Below are 19,295 nucleotides of genomic sequence, written 5' to 3' on the forward strand. Positions count from 1 at the left end.
AGAATTTGTAGAATCTCTCGCTTAAAAAATAAGATTTTCTCAAATCTCTAGCAAAGATTGAGATTAAAAAAAAAATTTCTCAGCTAGAATCAGGACTTCTATCAATTTTTGACCAAAACTCAGGACTTTTCAAAATCTCTGGTTAGAAAATCGAGACTTTTTCGCATTTCTGGCAAAATCAGGACTTTTTCGAACTCTGAATGAAAAATTGAGAGTTTTTCTTTCTGAAAAAAAAATCACGACTCCTTTGAAATCCTGAAAAACAATCAGGACTTTCTTGACTCCGACAAAAAACCGGAGCCCTTTTATATTTCTGGCAAAAAATCCTGACTATTCTACAAACTGGACTAAAATTAGGAGTTTTTTTTAATATTTCTGTCAAAAAATTGGGATTTTTTAAAATCTCTGTTTAGGCAATGAACACTTTTGCATTGCTGCAAAAAATCAGAACTTCTTTGAAATTCTACATAAATCAAGTTTTTCTCGACTCAGACAAAAACCTGGAGGCTCTTTCAAGTTTCTGGCCAAAAATCTTGACTTTTTTAAAAACTCGACTAAAATTAGGACTTTTTCTTAATTTCTGGCAAAAATCAGAACTTCTATAAAATCCCAAAGAAATCAGAATTTTCTTGACCTCTGACAAAAAACCGAGGCTCTTTTTTTCTGATGGCAAAAAATTAGGATTTTATTTATATCTCTGATTAGAAAATAGACACTTTCGAATTGCCGGCAAAAATCAGAACTTCTTTGAAATACTAAAGAAATCAGAATTTTCTTCACTCTGACAAAAAACCTAGAAAATATTTTAAATGTCTGAAAAAAATCCTGATTTCAAAAAATCGACTAAAATTGGGACTTTTTCTCAATTTCTGGCAAAAATCAGAACTTCTATAAAATCCTAAATAAATCAGAATTTTCTTGACCTCTGACAAAAAACCGAGACTCCTTTAAATTTCTGACAAGAACTCTCAACTTTTTTAAAAACTGGACTAAAATTAGGACTTTTTTCAATTTCTAGCAAAAAATTGGGATTTTTATAAATCTTTGATTAGAAAATGGACACTTTCGAATTGCTGGCAAAACTCAGAACTTTTTTGAAATCCTAAAGAAATCAGAATTTTCTTGACTAAGACAAAACACCGGGGCTCTTTTAAATTTTTGGCAAAAAATTCTGATTTTTTTAAAAATTTGACTAAAAGTAGGACATTTTTTTTTCATTTCTGACGAAAATTGGGATTTTTTTAAAATCTCTCATTCAGAAAATGAACACTTTTAAATTGCTGGCAAAAATCAGATCTTCTTTGAAATCCTAAAGAAATTAAGACTTTTTTGACTCTGACAAAAATGAAAAAACCGGGTCTCTTTTGAATTTCTGACAAAAAATTGGGATTTTTTAAAATCTCTGATTAAAAAATGGACACTTTCAAATTTCTGGAAAAAATCAGCAGTTTTTTGATATCCTAAAGAAATCAGGATGTTCTTGACTCTGACAAAAAACCGGTGCTCTTTTGAATTTCTGGCAAAAAAATCTGACATTTTTAAAAATTCACCAAAAATCGAAAAACGCACTTTAGCACTTGAAATTTTGTCAGGTGATGAAATTTAGCATGATCTTTTGATCTACCTTTGTGAAGTTTGAAAAATTTCTTGCAAGTCCTATGTTGAAACGCAAAATCTGCGATTTCAGCTGACCTGTCAATCAAAATGGTCGCCATTTTGTAAGTAAGGTCAACTTTTTTTTGTGCGAGTTTGCTTTAAAATGTCCCTTACTTAGGATGTCTCCTTTAAGAAAAAAGTTGTCCCGGAGGATCGGCGGGGGGGGGGTGCAATTACTCCTATTGTCATATGCCGGACTAATAATATAATTACAAAAAACTGAAACTGAAACTTAACCAGAGAAACTTGCAAGAAAAGGTAAAAAGCTGAAAGAAAGCTGAAAAAATGAAGCTTTTGGCTATAGCTTTTAGCTTTTAAAAATCCCAAACTTCCTTTGGCTTTCAGCTTTCAGCTTTTAGCTTTCGGCTAGCTTTCTATCCCTGGTCCTTACTCAATCTAAATTTTAAAATAAGTAGGCACAAAAACTAAAACAATAACGTAATTACCGCATAATTACGTGCGCAAAACGTCATGCACTTTTTTCCCCCCAACTAATGGGTTGGTAACATTGCATCCGAATAAATGTTTATGTGATTGTATCAGAAGGAATGCGATTTGCGATGTAGAAATTTTTGGAATTTGTAGAGATAATTAATATGATGATAATTATTTATAGTTATGTAGGAATTTGTAGAATATTCGATATTTCGATGGATGAAGGTTGTGTTTTCCACTATCGCAGAATCAATTCGAGTACGTATTCGGCAATTTTTACACTGATTTTTGTTCCTACTAATTTGTGTTTCATTCTTTGTGTGTTTTATTACGCTGTATTTTTTCTAACAGGTAGATTTATTTCCTAATTCAGTACAAAATTTCGTATCTTATAAGTCGTTTCTCCGAATTATTAATTTGTGCCAACGTATAGAGGAATAATTCCATTTGAAAAAACAAATATCAACATGATCGAATGCGTTTCTGTTAAAATTTCATCAGATGCAATTTGTACCTATAGAGATCCGCAAAATTTTGAACGTGTGAGCATCAAAACCCATCCAATAACACATTCCTCAGTATACGAAACGATGCTCTAATCATTACAGTATACATGCTGTCCAAAAATTTGCTTTTTAATTGAAATTCCAAGAGAAAAACTTGCACATAAATGTCCTGTAAATGATCCATGAAAATTCCTATCTACTAAGTAACTTTTATTCTTATCTTACTCGCCACATATATGATTGAATAAAGTATTTACGAAATTTCGTAAGCAGCTAGATTCTCATGACGTAGGTATTTTTGAAGAAACGTAATTTAATCACTAACCGAATGATTTTCTTCTAATTACTATTACATTATGTTGTCGAATTGCTACGAAGGAAGTCTGAACCATTCGTTATTTTCGACTGATAAGACGCGTATATATGTAAATTGTACATCAGCTACCTAACACCGATGTCATTTTACAGAGAACTGAGCCAATTTCACGCGATGAGTTACCATAAAACTGGACAACTGTTGCAGTACCCGACGAAAAATCAGTCACGAAGTAAAGGTAGGTACACAGCCTATGATGTGATTTTAAAACGGGTCAGTCACCTGTGCACAGTAAGGCGTTTTATTTATTTTTAGTCTACGAATGACACTACACAACTATTAAGACAACGTCACAACGATTTATAAATAATTCTTTCTCATGTGCTGACTACGGCGAATTGAGATAGGCATGTTGTCTTGTACTAGTGTCAGCTCATCCGTTGATCGAATGCGAGTTCATTTAACATCATAGTGTTGTTCTAAAATCGTATTATTTTTTGGGGGGGTTTTTTAATTCCCAATATTTTTTTTTTAGTGTATGCCGCGAATAACAGCTTGAGCGGCAGCGAGACGGATATTTGTAGTTCAAACGAGAATCTGTCGCAGGAAGATCGATTCGTGATTTGTAACACTTTAAGGCAAGAACCTCAAGGACAAGAGAATAATCGTTATAGTACCGATTCTTCGTATAATACGCTAATCATTCATGGAGCTAACGATGAACACAGGTAAATTTCACGCATTTTTTTCACAACACTATAATACCAATGGAATCTCTCTATTATCGGCTTACACCGCAATGTAGTTTGCCCACGATTAGTCATCGTCCAGGAATTCGCGATGACGCATTAATATGTACATACTAATTCGATAGAGCTGAGCCACCTTTTGTACGTTAAAAGATGATCTTAACGTTTATATGGATTTATACAAAGATCGGTTCGGTTTCAGGTATTTGTCGGGGACACCTCCTTACGCATATAGTGTTAAACACAACTCGTCCATATGTTCCAATTCGGGATCAAAGGATTCCTATCGAACCTATGATCCGGGAGTTTGCGAAATAACTAATATACCAGATGATTACTTGAGCCAGTCACAGGTATGCATTTAAATCTGCCGAAAACTCGATCATTTTGGTATAGCATTTATGAAAGGAAACGTTGATTTTTTTCAAACAGGTTCTGAAGCATTTAGCAAAGGAAGTTAAAGTGCCATATTCGGATCATAGGAATAATTACGAAAACCCTAACGAATGTTCAACCATTAATGAAAATAGCGAATGGAATGCCGAGAATAATTCATTGAATCATTCATTTCGATCGAAATCTCAACCGGATCTGACCCAGTTGCATAAAACGAAAATTGAAAATCCATCTAGGCACACTTTTGGTAACACAAGGTACTGAACGATGAATTGATTTTTTTTTACAATGGTTCTAGTCATGTAATTCGTATTTCAAGTTCAATTTTTAGAAGATTGAGAAATGCCCAAGAAAGAGAAACCGCGCGCACAGTGGGACCTGAGCAGAATTTAGGAGGAAAAAAGTCCCTTTGAATGTAGTAATTTTGGAATATGTCCGACTAGAAGTATTTTTTAGCGCTGAATCTGAATATGATATCATTAACTATGAGCATTAGGGGGGTGGGGGGAGGGGGTAAAATCATAAAAATAGGCTTAAAAACCAATATAGGTATCCTCATGTATGTTTTTTGAGGCGCTGAATCCGAATTCGATGGTAGTTTTTATCTACGGACATCAGTGGGTGGGGGAGAGGGGGGAGGGAGTGGGTAAAATCATGAAAATAGGCTTAAAAACCAATGTGGGTATTCTCATGTATGTTTTTTGAGGCGCTGAATCCGAATTCGATGGTAGTTTTTATCTATGGTCATCAGGGGGAAGAGGGGGAGGGAGGGGGTAAAATCATGAAAAGAGGCTTAAAAACCAATATGGGTATTCTCATATTTGTTTTTTGAGGCGCTGAATCCGAATCCAATATTAGTTTTTTTGTCTATGGTCATCTGAGGGTGGGAAAGAGGGGGAGGAAAGGGGTAAAATCAAAAAATGGGTTTATAAACCAATATGGGTATCCTCATATACGTTTTTTGAGGCGCTGAATCCGAATCCATTATTAAGTTTTGTCCATAGTAATCGGATATCCAATGGTTTTATAATTTTTTTTTTGAATTTTGACAGAAGAAGGGGCAAGGGAGGAGGTGGAACGGATAGAGAAGCCCAGATCGAAAAACTAAGCCCATATTCGGATTCACCGTCCCCAAAAACATAACAAACGATATGTCACATGACATTATTTTTTTTCAATTTTGGATCATAGAAGGTGGGGGGAGGGGGTGGAAAAGGTATAGAAGGCCAGATCGAAAAACTAAGCGAATATTCGAACTCAGCGTTCCCAAAAACTTAACAAACGATATGCCACATGGTACATGTTATTTTTTCAATTTTGGATAATAAAGGGTGGGGAGGGGTGGAAAGGGTAGAGAAGGCCAGATCGAAAAACTAAGTCGATATTCGGATTCAGCGTCCCCAAAAACATAAACGATATGTCACATGGCATTATTTTTCTCCAATTTTGGATCATAAAAGGTGGGGGGAGGGGGTGGAAAAGGTATAGAAGGCCAGATCAAAAAACTAAGCGAATATTCGAACTCAGCATTCCCAAAAACTCAACAAACGATATGCCATAATTATGGTACATATTATTTTTTCAATTTTGGATAATAAAGGGTGGGGAGGGGTGGAAAGGGTAGAGAAGGCCAGATCGAAAAACTAAGTCGATATTCGGATTCAGCGTCCCCAAAAACATAACAAACGATATGTCACATGGCATTATTTTTTTTCAATTTTGGATCATAGAAGGTGGGGGGAGGGGGTGGAAAAGGTATAGAAAGGCCAGATCGAAAAACTAAGCGAATATTCGGACTCAGCGTTCCCAAAAACATAACAAACGATATGCCACATGGTCCATATTATTTTTTCAATTTTGGATAATCAAGGGTGGGGAGGGGGTGGAAAGGGTAGAGAAGGCCAGATCGAAAAACTAAGTCGATATTCGGATTCAGCGTCCCCAAAAACATGACAAACGATACGTCACATGGTATTTAAATTTTTTTCGATTTTGGATCATAAAGGGGCGGGGGGTGGCGGTTCACTACCTTAGGGGTACGATGTTTCAAATCGGACATGAAATTTGCATTCAGCACCAAAAAAAAAAAAAAATTTTTACCCCTCAAAAGCTGGATTACCATAGAAAAAGGTTCCCTGCCCCCTCCGTTTCATTCTGATTCCACCATAGGGGGGGGGGGAAGTTGCAAACTTATCTCGTTGGTTGAAACAAATTATGAGAATGTATCAAATTTAGCATCTTTCAAAACCAAAATCATTACACCCCAGCCGGAATTCGCCCTAAAAAATTTGAAATTAGAAAATTCAGGTACTTGGAAAATCACTAATTTTGATGTAATCTCTAGAAAAAAACGATTTTTGAACACTTATTACGGGAAAAATCAAGTATACGAGAGGTGATTTGGAAACAGCATGAAATTTCGCGTCTTCTGAGCCCAAAACAATTTTTCTGAAAAAATTTTTAGATGAAAAAAAAATGACTAAATATAACAGTTTTTTTTTGCAAAATTTCAACGTTTTTGGCTGCTAAAACCAAAAATTGCAAACCAACTAAAGCTCAGTTGCAAAAAATGTTCGATTCTTACAAAAGTCTACACTTGGTGTCACATTTTCTTGCATTTGAAATTTTTTTAACTTACACCCCAATTTTTGAAAGCCAAGTTTACCATTTTTTTGAAAATTTCAAAATTACAATTTTTTTTCCCAACTTCAACAGCTTATAAATTACATTATAAATAATTGTAAATTCAAAATTAAGTACATTAATAGAATCTACATCCCTTCAGCTTTCATTTCCATGTTTCAGAATTTTCCTAGCTACTATTTAACTCACGCAAACTTGAAATGTACAACACCGCGCACTTATCAACATTACCTTCACCATTTTTCACATTCCTAGAACATTGAAGTTCCTTTATCTGTAATTCTGGGAAAAGTGGGTGGGGCGAGTTTTTAATGATTGTATGTGTTACTCTAAATCTAAAGTATTTTCAAGTAGAAAACAGTGGTTTCAGGTGCATCCGTCAATTTGACTTTTTTCCTCCTAAATTCTGCTCAGGTCCCACTGTGAACCGTAGTAAAATCCAAACTAACGTACAAATTTGAAAATTATTACCTCAAATATTCATTTTTGGAACTAATTTACCTCTAATTACATTCAGCTTTCCTTTCAGCATCTCAAATTAACTCTTTATTATTTGTATCGCTTACAGAAAAGACCAACGATGTATACAAATGATGGAGAATCTGATACAAGAAAACAATAACTTAAAACTAGAATTAGAAGCATGTTTTCAAAAAGTAGCCAAATCTACAAAAGTCAGTTCAATTTCCTCTAACGAGTCAACGACTGAATCTTTTATACGAGTTGATTCTAACTTAACAAACACATTTTTACAGCTCGAACAAGAAGTAGGCAAAGTCCATCGAGCCCACGAAGACCTTGTTGAATCGTGTGAAAGACGAGAACGCCTAGAACGAACAGCTCGAGCTAAATTACAAGCTGAAATCAGACGATTACAAGATGCCAATCGTAGTCTACGAGACCAGGTCGATACACAAGCTAAACAGCTCATCGCTGCTAGAATATCTCACAGTGGCAGTCTCGATAAACAAGATTCGTCCAAAAGAGATGCCATTATTGCTCAACTTCTTGCTCAAAGTTTGTACATCGCAATTTGTTTTCTACTTCATCGATGATCATTTTTGTATTAATTCTACATTTGGGTCTTTAGATAAAGAACTTATGGCTACCAAAGATAGACAAGAGATTGAACTATCTGCTCAAAGAGTTACGCTGGAAGAACAAAGAACTCATATCGATATTCTAGATACAGCTTTAACCAATGCTCAAGCCAACGTAGTACGACTCGAAGAAGAAGTAAGCCTCAAATTGAAAAAAAAAATCATTTTTACAAAAATTCCATCACTCAATTCTTGATTTTTCAGTGTCGAAAGAAACAAATGCACGTCGATAGAGTGGCCCAGCTGCAAAGAGCTTTATCATCACTGCAACTAACCAGCGAACGACGAGAACAAACCGAACGAAAATTACGACTGCAGTTGGAAAACGAACTGAAAATGGAAAGAGCCCGGAATAGTAAAACATCTCAAAGCCATAGTGGTAATGATCTACTCGTACAACTATACTTAACTCGATATGCACTATTTATTAGTAAAATTTGATCAGTTAATCGTGCTGTAGGTGAATTTGGCGAAAGCTTACCCGAACTGAAACGTAAAATGAGAGAAAAAGATGAAAAAATTATGCACCTGGAAGGAGAAGTAGCCAAATGGGAACAGAGGTATTTGGACGAAAGTGAATTACGTCAGGCTGCCATCGATGCTGCTAGTATACCAAAGTGAGATATTTTTCTGCAATATTTTGAGTGTTTCTTGTGTAGAAAATTTGATTTGATATCGATTTTTCTTTTGAATAAAATAATAGGGATGCAAAAATAGCAGCTCTTGAAAAGACCAGTCAAGAAAGTGAGAAAATAATCGCCGAAGCTAGAACAGACAAATTGAGACAGATGGACGAAGTTCACGCAGCTCAGAAAAAGGTTACAGATCTAGAGTCAAGGTATAAATCTGAGTTTTTACAAAAAAAAAATCCCAAAAATGCATTTCCCATGAATTTTATATTTTCTTTACAGAATGAAAGAATTGGAATCTAAATTAGCAGAACGCGATGCCATGATCAAAGTACTGCAGAAAAAGCACACTTACGATAAGGAGGTCACTTCAAGCTCATATCCAAGCATGTCAATTAATCATCATGGTATCCATTCGAGTCTCAATATGACTGATTTGAATGCTGAAGATTTAGGTAAACCATAAATCACAGATAATCACTTGAATGATGTTGATCAATTTGAGGAATTTTATATTATTTATAATTCATCTGTACGTTTAAACTCTTATAGGAGGTCCAGCTTCTACAACCAGCGTATTATCTGCTGCTTCGAGTGTCCTTACGAGTTCAACTGGGTTCGGATCGAATACATCGTACGGTGGCAGTGTAATGAGCAGCTTACATCAGCGAAGTAATAAGTATAGCTCGAGTAATCAGAGTTTTGACGAGAAGTCACTCGATGACCAGTTGAAAGAACTCGACTCTCAGCTTCTAAGCAAGGTATATTTTGTTTTACTAACAAGTTCAAAGTGGTAAGAAAAAATGAACAGAAGAGTGAAGTTTTTTTTTTTTGAGTTTTTAATAATTAACGGTTTATTTTTCGATTTTTTTTTCTTTTTTGAATTTATTGGGAACTGACGCTTGAATAGACGATTTTTTTCGAGAATTGTAACAAAACTTTTTGCTTGAAAGATACCTGCGTTTTTTCATTTATTTAACAATTTGTAAGTCCCATGATTGGTTCACAAATTTTTTCATTGAATCGTAGGTCTTGATTTGTTTTTTTCTGAAAATTTATAAAAACGCTCCAAAATTATGAAAGTTGTTCATTTTTTTTTAAATTTTAGACCAGACAACGCTGAAATTGAAAAATTGTACAAAAATATCGCATTTGCTAGAATTTTACGTGCTGGAGTTCATTTTTGTAGCATTGAAGGATTTTTAGATATCAGAATTTTTGACCTACAGAATCAAATGGGAGTAGATTTGAGCCGTTTAGAACAGCTCTGGACCTGGAGCCTTCAGCAGATTTTTGTGAAATTAAACTTCCATAAAATATTTCATCCGATCAAAATGGAAATAAATCTGACATTCAGTTTATAGCCTATTTATTTTTTTAGAAAAATATTTTTGAGTCGACTGGAAGACTGTTCATAGCTGTCGCAGTTCATTTGGGTAAATCTTGAGGAATTTTTTGGAAAACTGGAGTTCCCAAAATGTGGCTAGAGGCTCCAGAACGGCTTGAAACTATCTCCAGGAGACTCGGAATGTGAAAATAGGGCATAAATTAAATTTTAGTTTTCGATTGAGTAGTTTCTGTGGATACTTTAATTTTCAAAAAATAAATCTGCTCAAGGCTCTGGAACGACTCGAAACCGACTTCTAATCGATTCTGGTAATCGAAGCTCAATCAAGTAAAATGTTGATTTCTTTACATTTTTGCCCCAAATTTGATTTTTAAAAATCCCCAAAAGTTTAAAAAATGAACTAAGTATAGATATAACATGAGATTTTGGTTGGAGGGGTACTTTTGCCTGCTTTTACGATCCAGGCTCTTCTGATACAAAGTTTTTCTGCTTGTTTGGGTACCTACTTCTCTTATTGGAGATATTGAATTTAGAAAAACATTTAATTCCTTGGTAAATTTTCAAAAAATTTCAAATAAGACTGATTAATGAGTAAATAATTCAAAAACTGAGGTTTATAAATCATTTCAGTCCACAAAAAATGGTCAAAAATTGAAAAAAAAAAAAAATAAAAATCACTTTAAATTGCTTGAAGTTACTTAAAGATAATGTTCTTACATCGTTTTAGACTCAAAAAATCACCCGCAGGTGTCCACAAAAAATTCCTAAATTTAAAAAAAAAAAATTCAAACCATTTTCTGAGTATAGAAAACGTTTTGCTGAATGTTTGAGAATCACGTTTGGTTCAAAAATGAAAAAAAAAATCAAATTTTCACCCAATTGACTTAGATATTATAAATTTGGCATGTACCCCTATTTTTGACCACCCGAATTGATTGAAAACGGTTTCGATATGTTTCGAGCAGTTCTGAAGCCTCCAGCAAATTTCTGAAAATTGAAATTTTCACATAATCTCCACCCAATAGAGTTGAAGAGCTAAAATTTGCGTTACACCCTTGATTTCAAGATGCTGAATCGATTGCAGCTGATTACAAGTCGTTCTGGAGCCTCCAGCAATTTTTCGAAAATTCCAGTTTCAAGTATGAAAAAAAAATGAAAAAATTACATTTGTCGAAATGAACTGTGGCACGTATTACTGGTTCAGTGCTGGAAAGTGGCTCACTTAACCAATTACGCATCAATTTTTCCAAAATCGGTTTCTGCCAATTCGGAACAGTAAATTTCTCGAATTTTCAATCATGAAATTACTGGAAAAATTTGCGGTTCCGAAGTGGCAGAAAATGATTTTGGAAAAATGGTGTGTGACCAGTCAAGTGGGTCACTAACAAGCACCAGTCACATTTTACTCGAGCTAAAGTTGATTTGGATGACTTTTATGGCACTTTTTTAAAAATACAAAATTGTCGAAATACTGCTGGAGGCTCCAGGATGGCTTGAAACCGCTTAAAATTGATTTAGCGTGTTAAAATTGGGATATAATGCAAATTCTAGCTTTTCAACGTCATTGAGTCAAATTCTGCGAAAATTTCAAGTATCAAATGTCTGCTGGAGTCTCCAGAAATGCTCAAAACGTTTCGAAACTGTTTGTAATCGATTCCGAGAGTCGAAAATGACGTACACATCAAAATTCAGCTTTCCTGGTCAATTTAAAGAAATTTTGATTTTTTTCAATTTTGGCCCTTTGATTTTCAAAAATTCACCCAAAATCGGAGAAGCACTTCAATCTCCTGAAATTTTGGACGTTGATGTATTTTTGTGTTCTCTTTCAATTGAGCTCTGTTCAGTTCAAAAAATATCTGCCAATTGGGTTACCTCCTTCGTAAATATCACAGAGCCAAAACAAATCACAAATCTATACTAGTCCGGCATATGACAATAGGAGTAATTGCAACCCCCCCCCCCCCCCACCAGCCGATCCTCCGGGACAACTTTTTCCTTAAAGGGGACAACCTAAGGAACATTTTAAAGCAGACTTGCCAAAAAAAAAGTTGGCTTTACTTACAAAATGGCGGCCATTTTGATTGACTGGTCAGCCGAAATCGCAGATTTTGCGTTTTAACATAGGACTTGCACGAACTTTTTCAAACTTTACAAAAGTAGATCGAAAGATCATGCAAAAATACATCACCTGTCAAAATTTCAAGCGCTAAGGTGCATTTTTCGATTTTTGGTGAATTTTTAAAAATTGAATTTAGGCCAAAAATGCGGGAAAAAACTAAAATTTTACCAAATTGATCAAGAAAGCTGAAATTTCGGATATACCCTATTTTCGACATGCTAAATCGATTGGAAACGGTTTCAACCCGTTTTGAGCGGTTCTGGAGCCTCCAGCAGATTTCTGAAACTCGAAATTCCCACAAAATTCCATAAAATTGGAATTAAAAAGCTGAAATTTATTCTAAAAACTAATTTCAATACGCTACGAAATACTGCAGGTGAATTTCAAGTCGTTTTGGATCCTCCAGCGACTTTTTGAAAATTTCTGAAGCCTCCAGCAGATTTTCGAAACTTTAAATTTTCACAAAATTTCATCAAACTAAGATGGAGAGTCGAAATTCATTCTGCAAACTAATTTCAATACGCTACGAAGTTGACTGCTGGTGAATTTCAAGTCGTTTTGGAGCCTCCAGCAACTTTTTGAGCGATTGCATGACTGTTTTTTTGTAAAATTGAAATTTCCTAAAAGTAGCTGGAAGTTTCAAAATCATTTGAAACCACCATGTAGTCTGCGAAGTAAATTTCAGCTTGCCAACTCTATTTGATAAATTAATGTTGGGGAAATTTTAAGTTTCAAAAATCTATTGGATGCTCCAGTAATTTTCAAAAAAGTCGCTGGAGGCCCTAAAATGACTTGAACCCACCTGAAGTCGTCTTCAGAGGGTGTTAAAATTGGAGTGTAGTGTAAATTTCAGCTTTCCATCTCCATTTGATGAAATTTTATAAAAATTTAAACTTTCAAAAATCTGCTGGAGGCTCCAGTAATTTTCAAAAAAGTCGCTGGAGGCCCTAAAATTACTTGAACCCACCTGAAGTCGTCTTCAAGGGAGTTAAAACTGGATTGTAGAGTAAATTTCAGCTTTCCATCTCCATTTGATGAAACTTTGGGGAAATTTTAATTTTCAAAAATCTGCTGGAGGCTCCAGTATTTTTCAAAAAAAAGTCGCTGTAAGCCCTAAAATTACTTGAACCCACCTGAAGTCGTCTTCAGAGGGTGTTAAAATTGGAGTGTGGAATAAATTTCACCTTTCCATCTCCATTTTGATGAAATTTTGTGAAAATTAAAAGTTTCGAAAATCTGCTGGAGGCTTCAGGAATTTTCAAAAAGTCGCTGGAGGATCCAAAACGACTTGAAATTTACCTGCAATACTTCGTAGCGTATTAAAATTAGTTTTTAGAATAAATTTCTGCTTTACAACTCCAATTTGATGGAATTTTGTGGTTATTTCGAGTTTCAAAAATGTGCTGGAGGCTCCAGAACTGCTCAAAACGGGTCGAAACCGTTTCCAATCGATTTAGCATGTCGAAAATAGGGTATATCCCAAATTTTAGCTTTCTTGGTCAATTTGGTAAAATTTTAATTTTTTCCTTCATTTTTGGCCTAAATTCGATTTTCAAAAATTCACCAAAAATCGAAAAATGCACCTCGGCACTTGAAATTTTGACAGGTGATAACTTTTTGCATGATCTTTCGATCTACCTTTGTAAAGTTTAAAAAAGTTAGTGCAAGTCCTATGTTAAAACGCAAAATCTGCGATTTCCGCTGACCTGTCAATCAAAATGGCCGCCATTTTGTAAGTAAGGCCAACTTTTTTTTTGGCATGTTTGCTTTAAAATGTTCCTTAGGATGTCCCCTTCAAGAAAAAAGTAGTCCCGGAGGATCGGCGGGGAGGGGGGGGTGCAATTACTCCTATTGTCATATGCCAGACTATAATCTATGTTCAAAGTGTCAGTTCTCAAATTTTAATTTTTTTTGATATTTTTTTACGCTTACATATAAGAATTTGAATGCTTCCTTTATATAACGTTTCTGAAAGACGTGTTATCATAACATTGATGGTGTTCTCCTAAACCCCCAAAGCCTTCTTTCGCTTCTCCTTTGACATCCGTTTGATTTTCATCATCTACAATTTTCGCTGTTGTTGGTTTTTGTGACACGTGTGTGGTCTTTGCTGCGTGTGGACTAATCCGATCAATCTCCGAGTACACTCCGATTCCTGAACCATCAATACGTCTTTGTTTTGGAAATGTTTTCAGAGAGGTCTTTGCTGTTTTCCAGGCTTCTCTCATCCAGGCGCTGTGTCGCGAAAAGGAAAAGCATCCCAACCACTACTGGCGAGTGTGACCGGTAATAACATGCAGCTTTTCGAGCCGGGCACCATATTACAAGGGTTAATTAGCCAAAGCACCAATCGACCCGACGATATGATCCTGCTCGAGAAACAAGGCCTGTGCTCGCAAGCTCAACGCCAAGACCTCGTCCGAGGCGGAAGTCTACCGCCGAGCTCGCTACCTCGACCCAAAAAACACCGCAAGTCGTCGGTTACCACGAAATTCGGCGAATACGGCCGGCTCAGCGATAGTGAGATCACCATGCAGAAATCCACCAATTCCAGCGTAGATAATGTCAACTCTGGGCCCAGTCGAAGCTCCAAAGCTAGTCGAGAGTCCACTCCGAAGAAACTGGGAGAATACAGTCGCCTGAGCGATGAACGTAAAACACCTACGCCCACTTCGACTCCACCCAATGAAAAGCTGATAATGCAACGTGACGGTCGCGAATCGAGTATACCTCTTCCTAGACGTTTCGGCGAATACAGGAAATTGGCAGATAACGAGAAACCAGCCACGTTGGCCTCGATGACCGCCGTTGACACGAGCGACGGATGCCATTCTATTCGCGAATCGCCCTCGCGTCGGTATCCTTCACCAGGTGCCACATCTTACGAACCATATGCCAATATGCCAGCTTCTGATCCGCGTAAAACCTGCGAAAGCCCGGTCAACCATAAACTCCGCGAATCCCCAGGTAGATCTATGTTCATCAAATGGGGCGAATACAATAAATTAAAAATCGCCGAAAACGAACGCAAAATGTCCACCAACTCTACCAGTTCCACCGAAAGTGGCATGAAAATAAGGAGCTCGCCGATGCGCAGCTTGATCCCGTCGGTCAAGAAAACCGGCGAATACTCGTGTTTCACACCTGCCAGCGTAGCACAGGCCCCAGCTCAAGCACAAGCCCAAGCTGATCATAATAAAATAGGTCCTAATATCGAATCCAAGCTAAGGATATTCTCACCTGGCGGAGTACCTGGTCGTAGAGGTTCGCTTCAGAGAGAAAACAAGAAAGAAGTTACCGAAGGAGTTCGCTCCTTACCTACTCCCAATAAATATCGAATACATTTTTAAATATTTTACACAACTTTATTACGTATAATATCGAGTCTTCCAAAACACTTGAGTCTTTTTTTTTCTTCTTCTATTTTTTTTTGTAACTGGGAATTTTCAAGACTGTAGTCAAAAGGATGAGCTTATAAGTACCAAATTATTAATTTATTTAAGTGTTTTTTTTCTCTTTCTTTCTTTTTATTTATTTACGAGAAAATAAGGAGCTTAAATTTTTTAGTCTTCGAAAAAGCATTTTTTTTCTTTCTTTTTAGATTTTAAGTACCTTTATGATTCCTTTATTACCAATATGTTTTCATTCTTCCATTTTGTGTCATGACTTTTCAGTATATAGCGAAAGGCATTTATATATTTTTTTAACTCGATCAGTCGAGATTTTGCTCTTAATATCTACACAATTTTACTATCCTACGTTATACCTATTATTTACTCCATTTTGCTACATTAAGGAGTGTTTTTTGAAAATATCAGGTATTGATTTGTGATACCAAAGATTCCTCGAATTTATCTAGCGATATAGATAAAGTTTCGATGGAAGTTTTCATTATTTTTTTCAAATTGAAAAATTGTTAATGAAATTATGTTACTTACGTTTTTATAGTCGATTATCTAGCTATGTGATCTTACGTAGGTTTCAAGTACGTTTATTATTTTGTAATTTTAACCATGTAAATAATTCTTTCTTTCGCCTATTCGTGAAAGTACTGCGAACAAATAAATGATATTGCTCAAATTAATACTTTTTTTTGTGCGTTATTAAATGAGTTGAATTATTATTATTTTTTCAAAAATCTGTACTTCGCTTAAAATGGTTATTTTGTATTGAATTGGATTGGTTTAGGATTTAGGCTCGTCGATTTTGCTCATATTTTTAAGTGACTTATTGACCAGAAATAAAAATTTTCAAAATTTTTTGGAGAATTCAATCATTTTTGTCATTTAAAAATTTTTTTTCCTTTCTTGGGAACTTTAAGTCACAAGACTACAAGAGGAGCATCATTGTAGTTTATTGGAGGGGGTGAATGAGTTTTTTGTCTAAAGAAAGGGGTTATATAGAAAGATTTTGACCAAAAAATTGCAAAAATATTAAAAAATTGGCTTTATTAATAGTCGGGGGCCCACATAAGGATCACCTGCACCCTCTGCCGAACCTCCAGGGCAACTTTTTTCTTGAAAGAGGAGTCCTAAGGAACATTTCTAGCCCTCGTCCGAAAAAAAAGTGGCCCTACTTACAAAATGGCGGCCATTTTGAATGAATTTTGAATGACAAGTCAGCCAAAATCGCAGAATTTGCGTTCCAACATAGGACTTGCACGAAATTTTTTTAACCGTACAGATGCAGATCGAAAGATCAGGCAAAAATTCATCACCTGTCAAAATTTCAAGTGCTAAAGTGCGTTTTTCGATTTTTGCTGAATTTTTAAAAATCAAATTTAGGCCAAAAATAAGGAAAAAAATCAAAATTATACCAAATTGACCAAGAAAGCTGAAATTTGGAATATACCCGATTTTCGACATGCCAAATCGATTGGAAACTGTTTCAACCCATTTTGTGCAGTTCTGGAGCCTCCAGCAGATTTTTGAAACTCGAAATTCCCACAAAGTTTCATCAAATGGAGATGGAAAAGACTGGAAAACCGATATTTATTCCGCAATCTAATTTCAATACGCTACGAAGTCAACCGCAGATGGATTTTGAGTCTTTTTGGAGCCCCCAGTACATTTTTGAAATTTACAATTTCTCAAAATTTCATCAAAATGGGAATGGAAAGCCGAAATTCATTCTGCAAACTAACTTCAATATGCTACGAAGTCGACTGCAGGTGGATTTCAAGTCGTTTTGAAACTTCCAGCGACATTTTGAAAATTACTGGAGCCTCCAGTAGATTTTTGATACTTAGAATTTCCCCCAAAATTTCATCAAATGGGGATGGAAAGCCGAAATTCATCCGGCAAACTAATTTCAATACGTCACGAAGTCGACTGCTGGTGGATTTCAAGTCCTTTTGGAGCCTCCAGCGATTTTTTGAAAGGTTATATGGCGTTTTTTGGAAAATTGAAACTTCCAAAAAGTAGCTGGAAGCTTCAAAACTATTTTAAAGCACCATGCAGTCGACTTCGTTACGCATTGAAATTAGTTTGCAGAATGAATTTCGTCTTTCCATCTTCATTTGAGGAAATTTTGTGAAATTTCAAGGTTCAAAAATCTACTGGAGGCTCCAGTAATTTTCCAAAAGTCGCGGGAGGCTCCAAAACGACTCAAAATCCTCCTGCAGTTGACTTCGTTGCGTATTGAAATTAAATTTCAGAATTAATTTCGGTTTTCCAACTCCATTTGATGAAATTTTGTGGGAATTTCGAGTTTCAAAAATCTGCTGGAGGCTCCAGAACTGCTCAAAACGGTTTGAAACAGTTTTCAATCGATTTGGCATGTCGAAAATGGGTATATCCCAAATTTCAGCTTTCTTGGTCAATTTGGTATAATTTTGATTTTTTTCCCTCATTTTTGGCCTAAATTTGATTTTTAAAAATTCAGCAAAAATCGTGAAAGGCACTTTAGCACTTGAAAGTTTGACAGATAACATTGACATGTTTCAATTTCCATATTTATATATGTATCTAGTATACTAACATAAAAAATGACACACTAGGAATCCTCCAGTTTGAGCTCAAAACGTCGAGAACTATCAACATTTTCGACCCCCCCCCAAACCTATGGTAATTATTTTATTTACAAAAATTTTGCTAAAAATGATCCATCTCTGGGAGAAAATTTTTAAAATGTCCATTTTTGGTGATTTTGTCAAAAAAGTGTCCATTTTGGTTAAAGATTTAAAAAATGACCATTTTTGGCGATCTTGTCAAAACAGGGTAAATTTTAGCTGAAGATTTAAAAAATTCCCATTTTTGGTGATCTTGTCTCGAAGTGTCCTTTTTGTCAAAGACACCAAGAATGTGGCCATTGTTGGCACAATTGTCAGTAAATGTTATTTTCGGCACAATTCTCAAAAAAGGTGCTATTTTTGGTAAAATTGTGAACAAGCGTCCATTTTCTGCATCAAAAATTTTTAAAGTGCCCCTTTCTGATGATCTTGTCAAAAAGTGGTAATTTTTGTCAATGATGTGGCCATTGTTGGCACAATTGTCAAAAGCGTCAAATTTTTGGCACAATTGTCAAAAAGGTGTCAATTTTTTGGCACAATTGACAAAAAGTGTAAATTTTTTGCACAATTGTCAATAAGTGCCCGTTTTTTTGTAAAATAGCCAAGAAGTACCCACATTTGTCAAAATTGTACAAAGAGGTCCATTCTAGGTAAAATTCTCAAAAAGGTGTCAATTTTTGGCACAATTGCAAAAAAAATGTCCATTGTCAAATAGTGTCCATTTTTATCAAAAAATTTTAAAATACCCCTTTCTGTTGATCTTGTCAAAAAGTGGTAATTTTTGTCAAAGATGTCAGGAATGTGGCCATTGTTGGCACAATTGTCATTTTTGACACAATTTTCAAAAGCGTCAAATTTTTGCCACAATTATCAAAAAGGTGTCAATTTTTTGGCACAATTGTCAATAAATGTCCTTTTTTTTGTAAAATAGCCAAGAAGTACCCACATTTGTCAAAATTGTACAAAGAGGTCCATTCTAGGTAAAATTCTCAAAAAGGTGTCAATGTTTGGCACAATTGCAAAAAAAGTGTCCATTGTCCAATAGTGTCGATTTTTGTCAAAAACTTTAACATGTCCATTTCTGTTGATCTTGTTAAAAAGTGGTAATTTTTGTCAATGATGTCAAGAATGTGACCATTGTTGGCACAATTGTCAAAAAGTGTCAATTTTGGTACAATTGTCAAAAAGTGTCGATTTTTTTTGGCACAATTATCAGAAAGCGTCATTTTTTGACACAATTGTCAGGAAGCGTCATTTTTTTGGCACAATTGTCAAAAAACGTCAATTTTTGGCACAATTGTCAAAAAGTGCCAGTTTTATGTAAAACAGCCAAGAAGTGCTCATATTTGTTAAAGTTGTAAAAAGAGGTTCATTTTTGGCACAATTAT

At 35.4% G+C, this 19,295-nt stretch overlaps 1 protein-coding gene across 3 annotated transcripts; it reads left to right on the top strand.

Moving 5' to 3' along the window:
• Window positions 1-2,189: 2,189 nt before the first annotated feature.
• On the top strand, window positions 2,190-15,981 carry LOC135849806 (uncharacterized). Of its 3 annotated transcripts, none has more exons than XM_065370403.1 (14): window positions 2,190-2,349; window positions 3,066-3,151; window positions 3,449-3,641; window positions 3,865-4,015; window positions 4,095-4,315; window positions 7,270-7,375; window positions 7,457-7,718; window positions 7,792-7,937; window positions 8,006-8,180; window positions 8,247-8,418; window positions 8,505-8,639; window positions 8,713-8,885; window positions 8,983-9,191; window positions 14,093-15,981. In XM_065370403.1, the coding sequence occupies exons 2-14, from the start codon at window positions 3,088-3,090 to the stop codon at window positions 15,245-15,247; spliced, it is 3,162 nt and encodes a 1,053-aa protein (XP_065226475.1). In that variant the 5' UTR covers window positions 2,190-2,349; window positions 3,066-3,087; the 3' UTR covers window positions 15,248-15,981. The 3 variants fall into 3 exon arrangements, with proteins under 3 accessions (XP_065226475.1, XP_065226477.1, XP_065226476.1); XM_065370405.1 differs by having other exon boundaries at window positions 8,262-8,418; XM_065370404.1 differs by having other exon boundaries at window positions 2,192-2,442.
• The last annotated feature ends 3,314 nt before the right edge of the window (window positions 15,982-19,295 follow it).

This window comes from Planococcus citri, chromosome 1 (genome assembly GCF_950023065.1).
Source record: "Planococcus citri chromosome 1, ihPlaCitr1.1, whole genome shotgun sequence".
Classification (NCBI taxonomy): Eukaryota; Metazoa; Arthropoda; class Insecta; order Hemiptera; family Pseudococcidae; genus Planococcus; species Planococcus citri.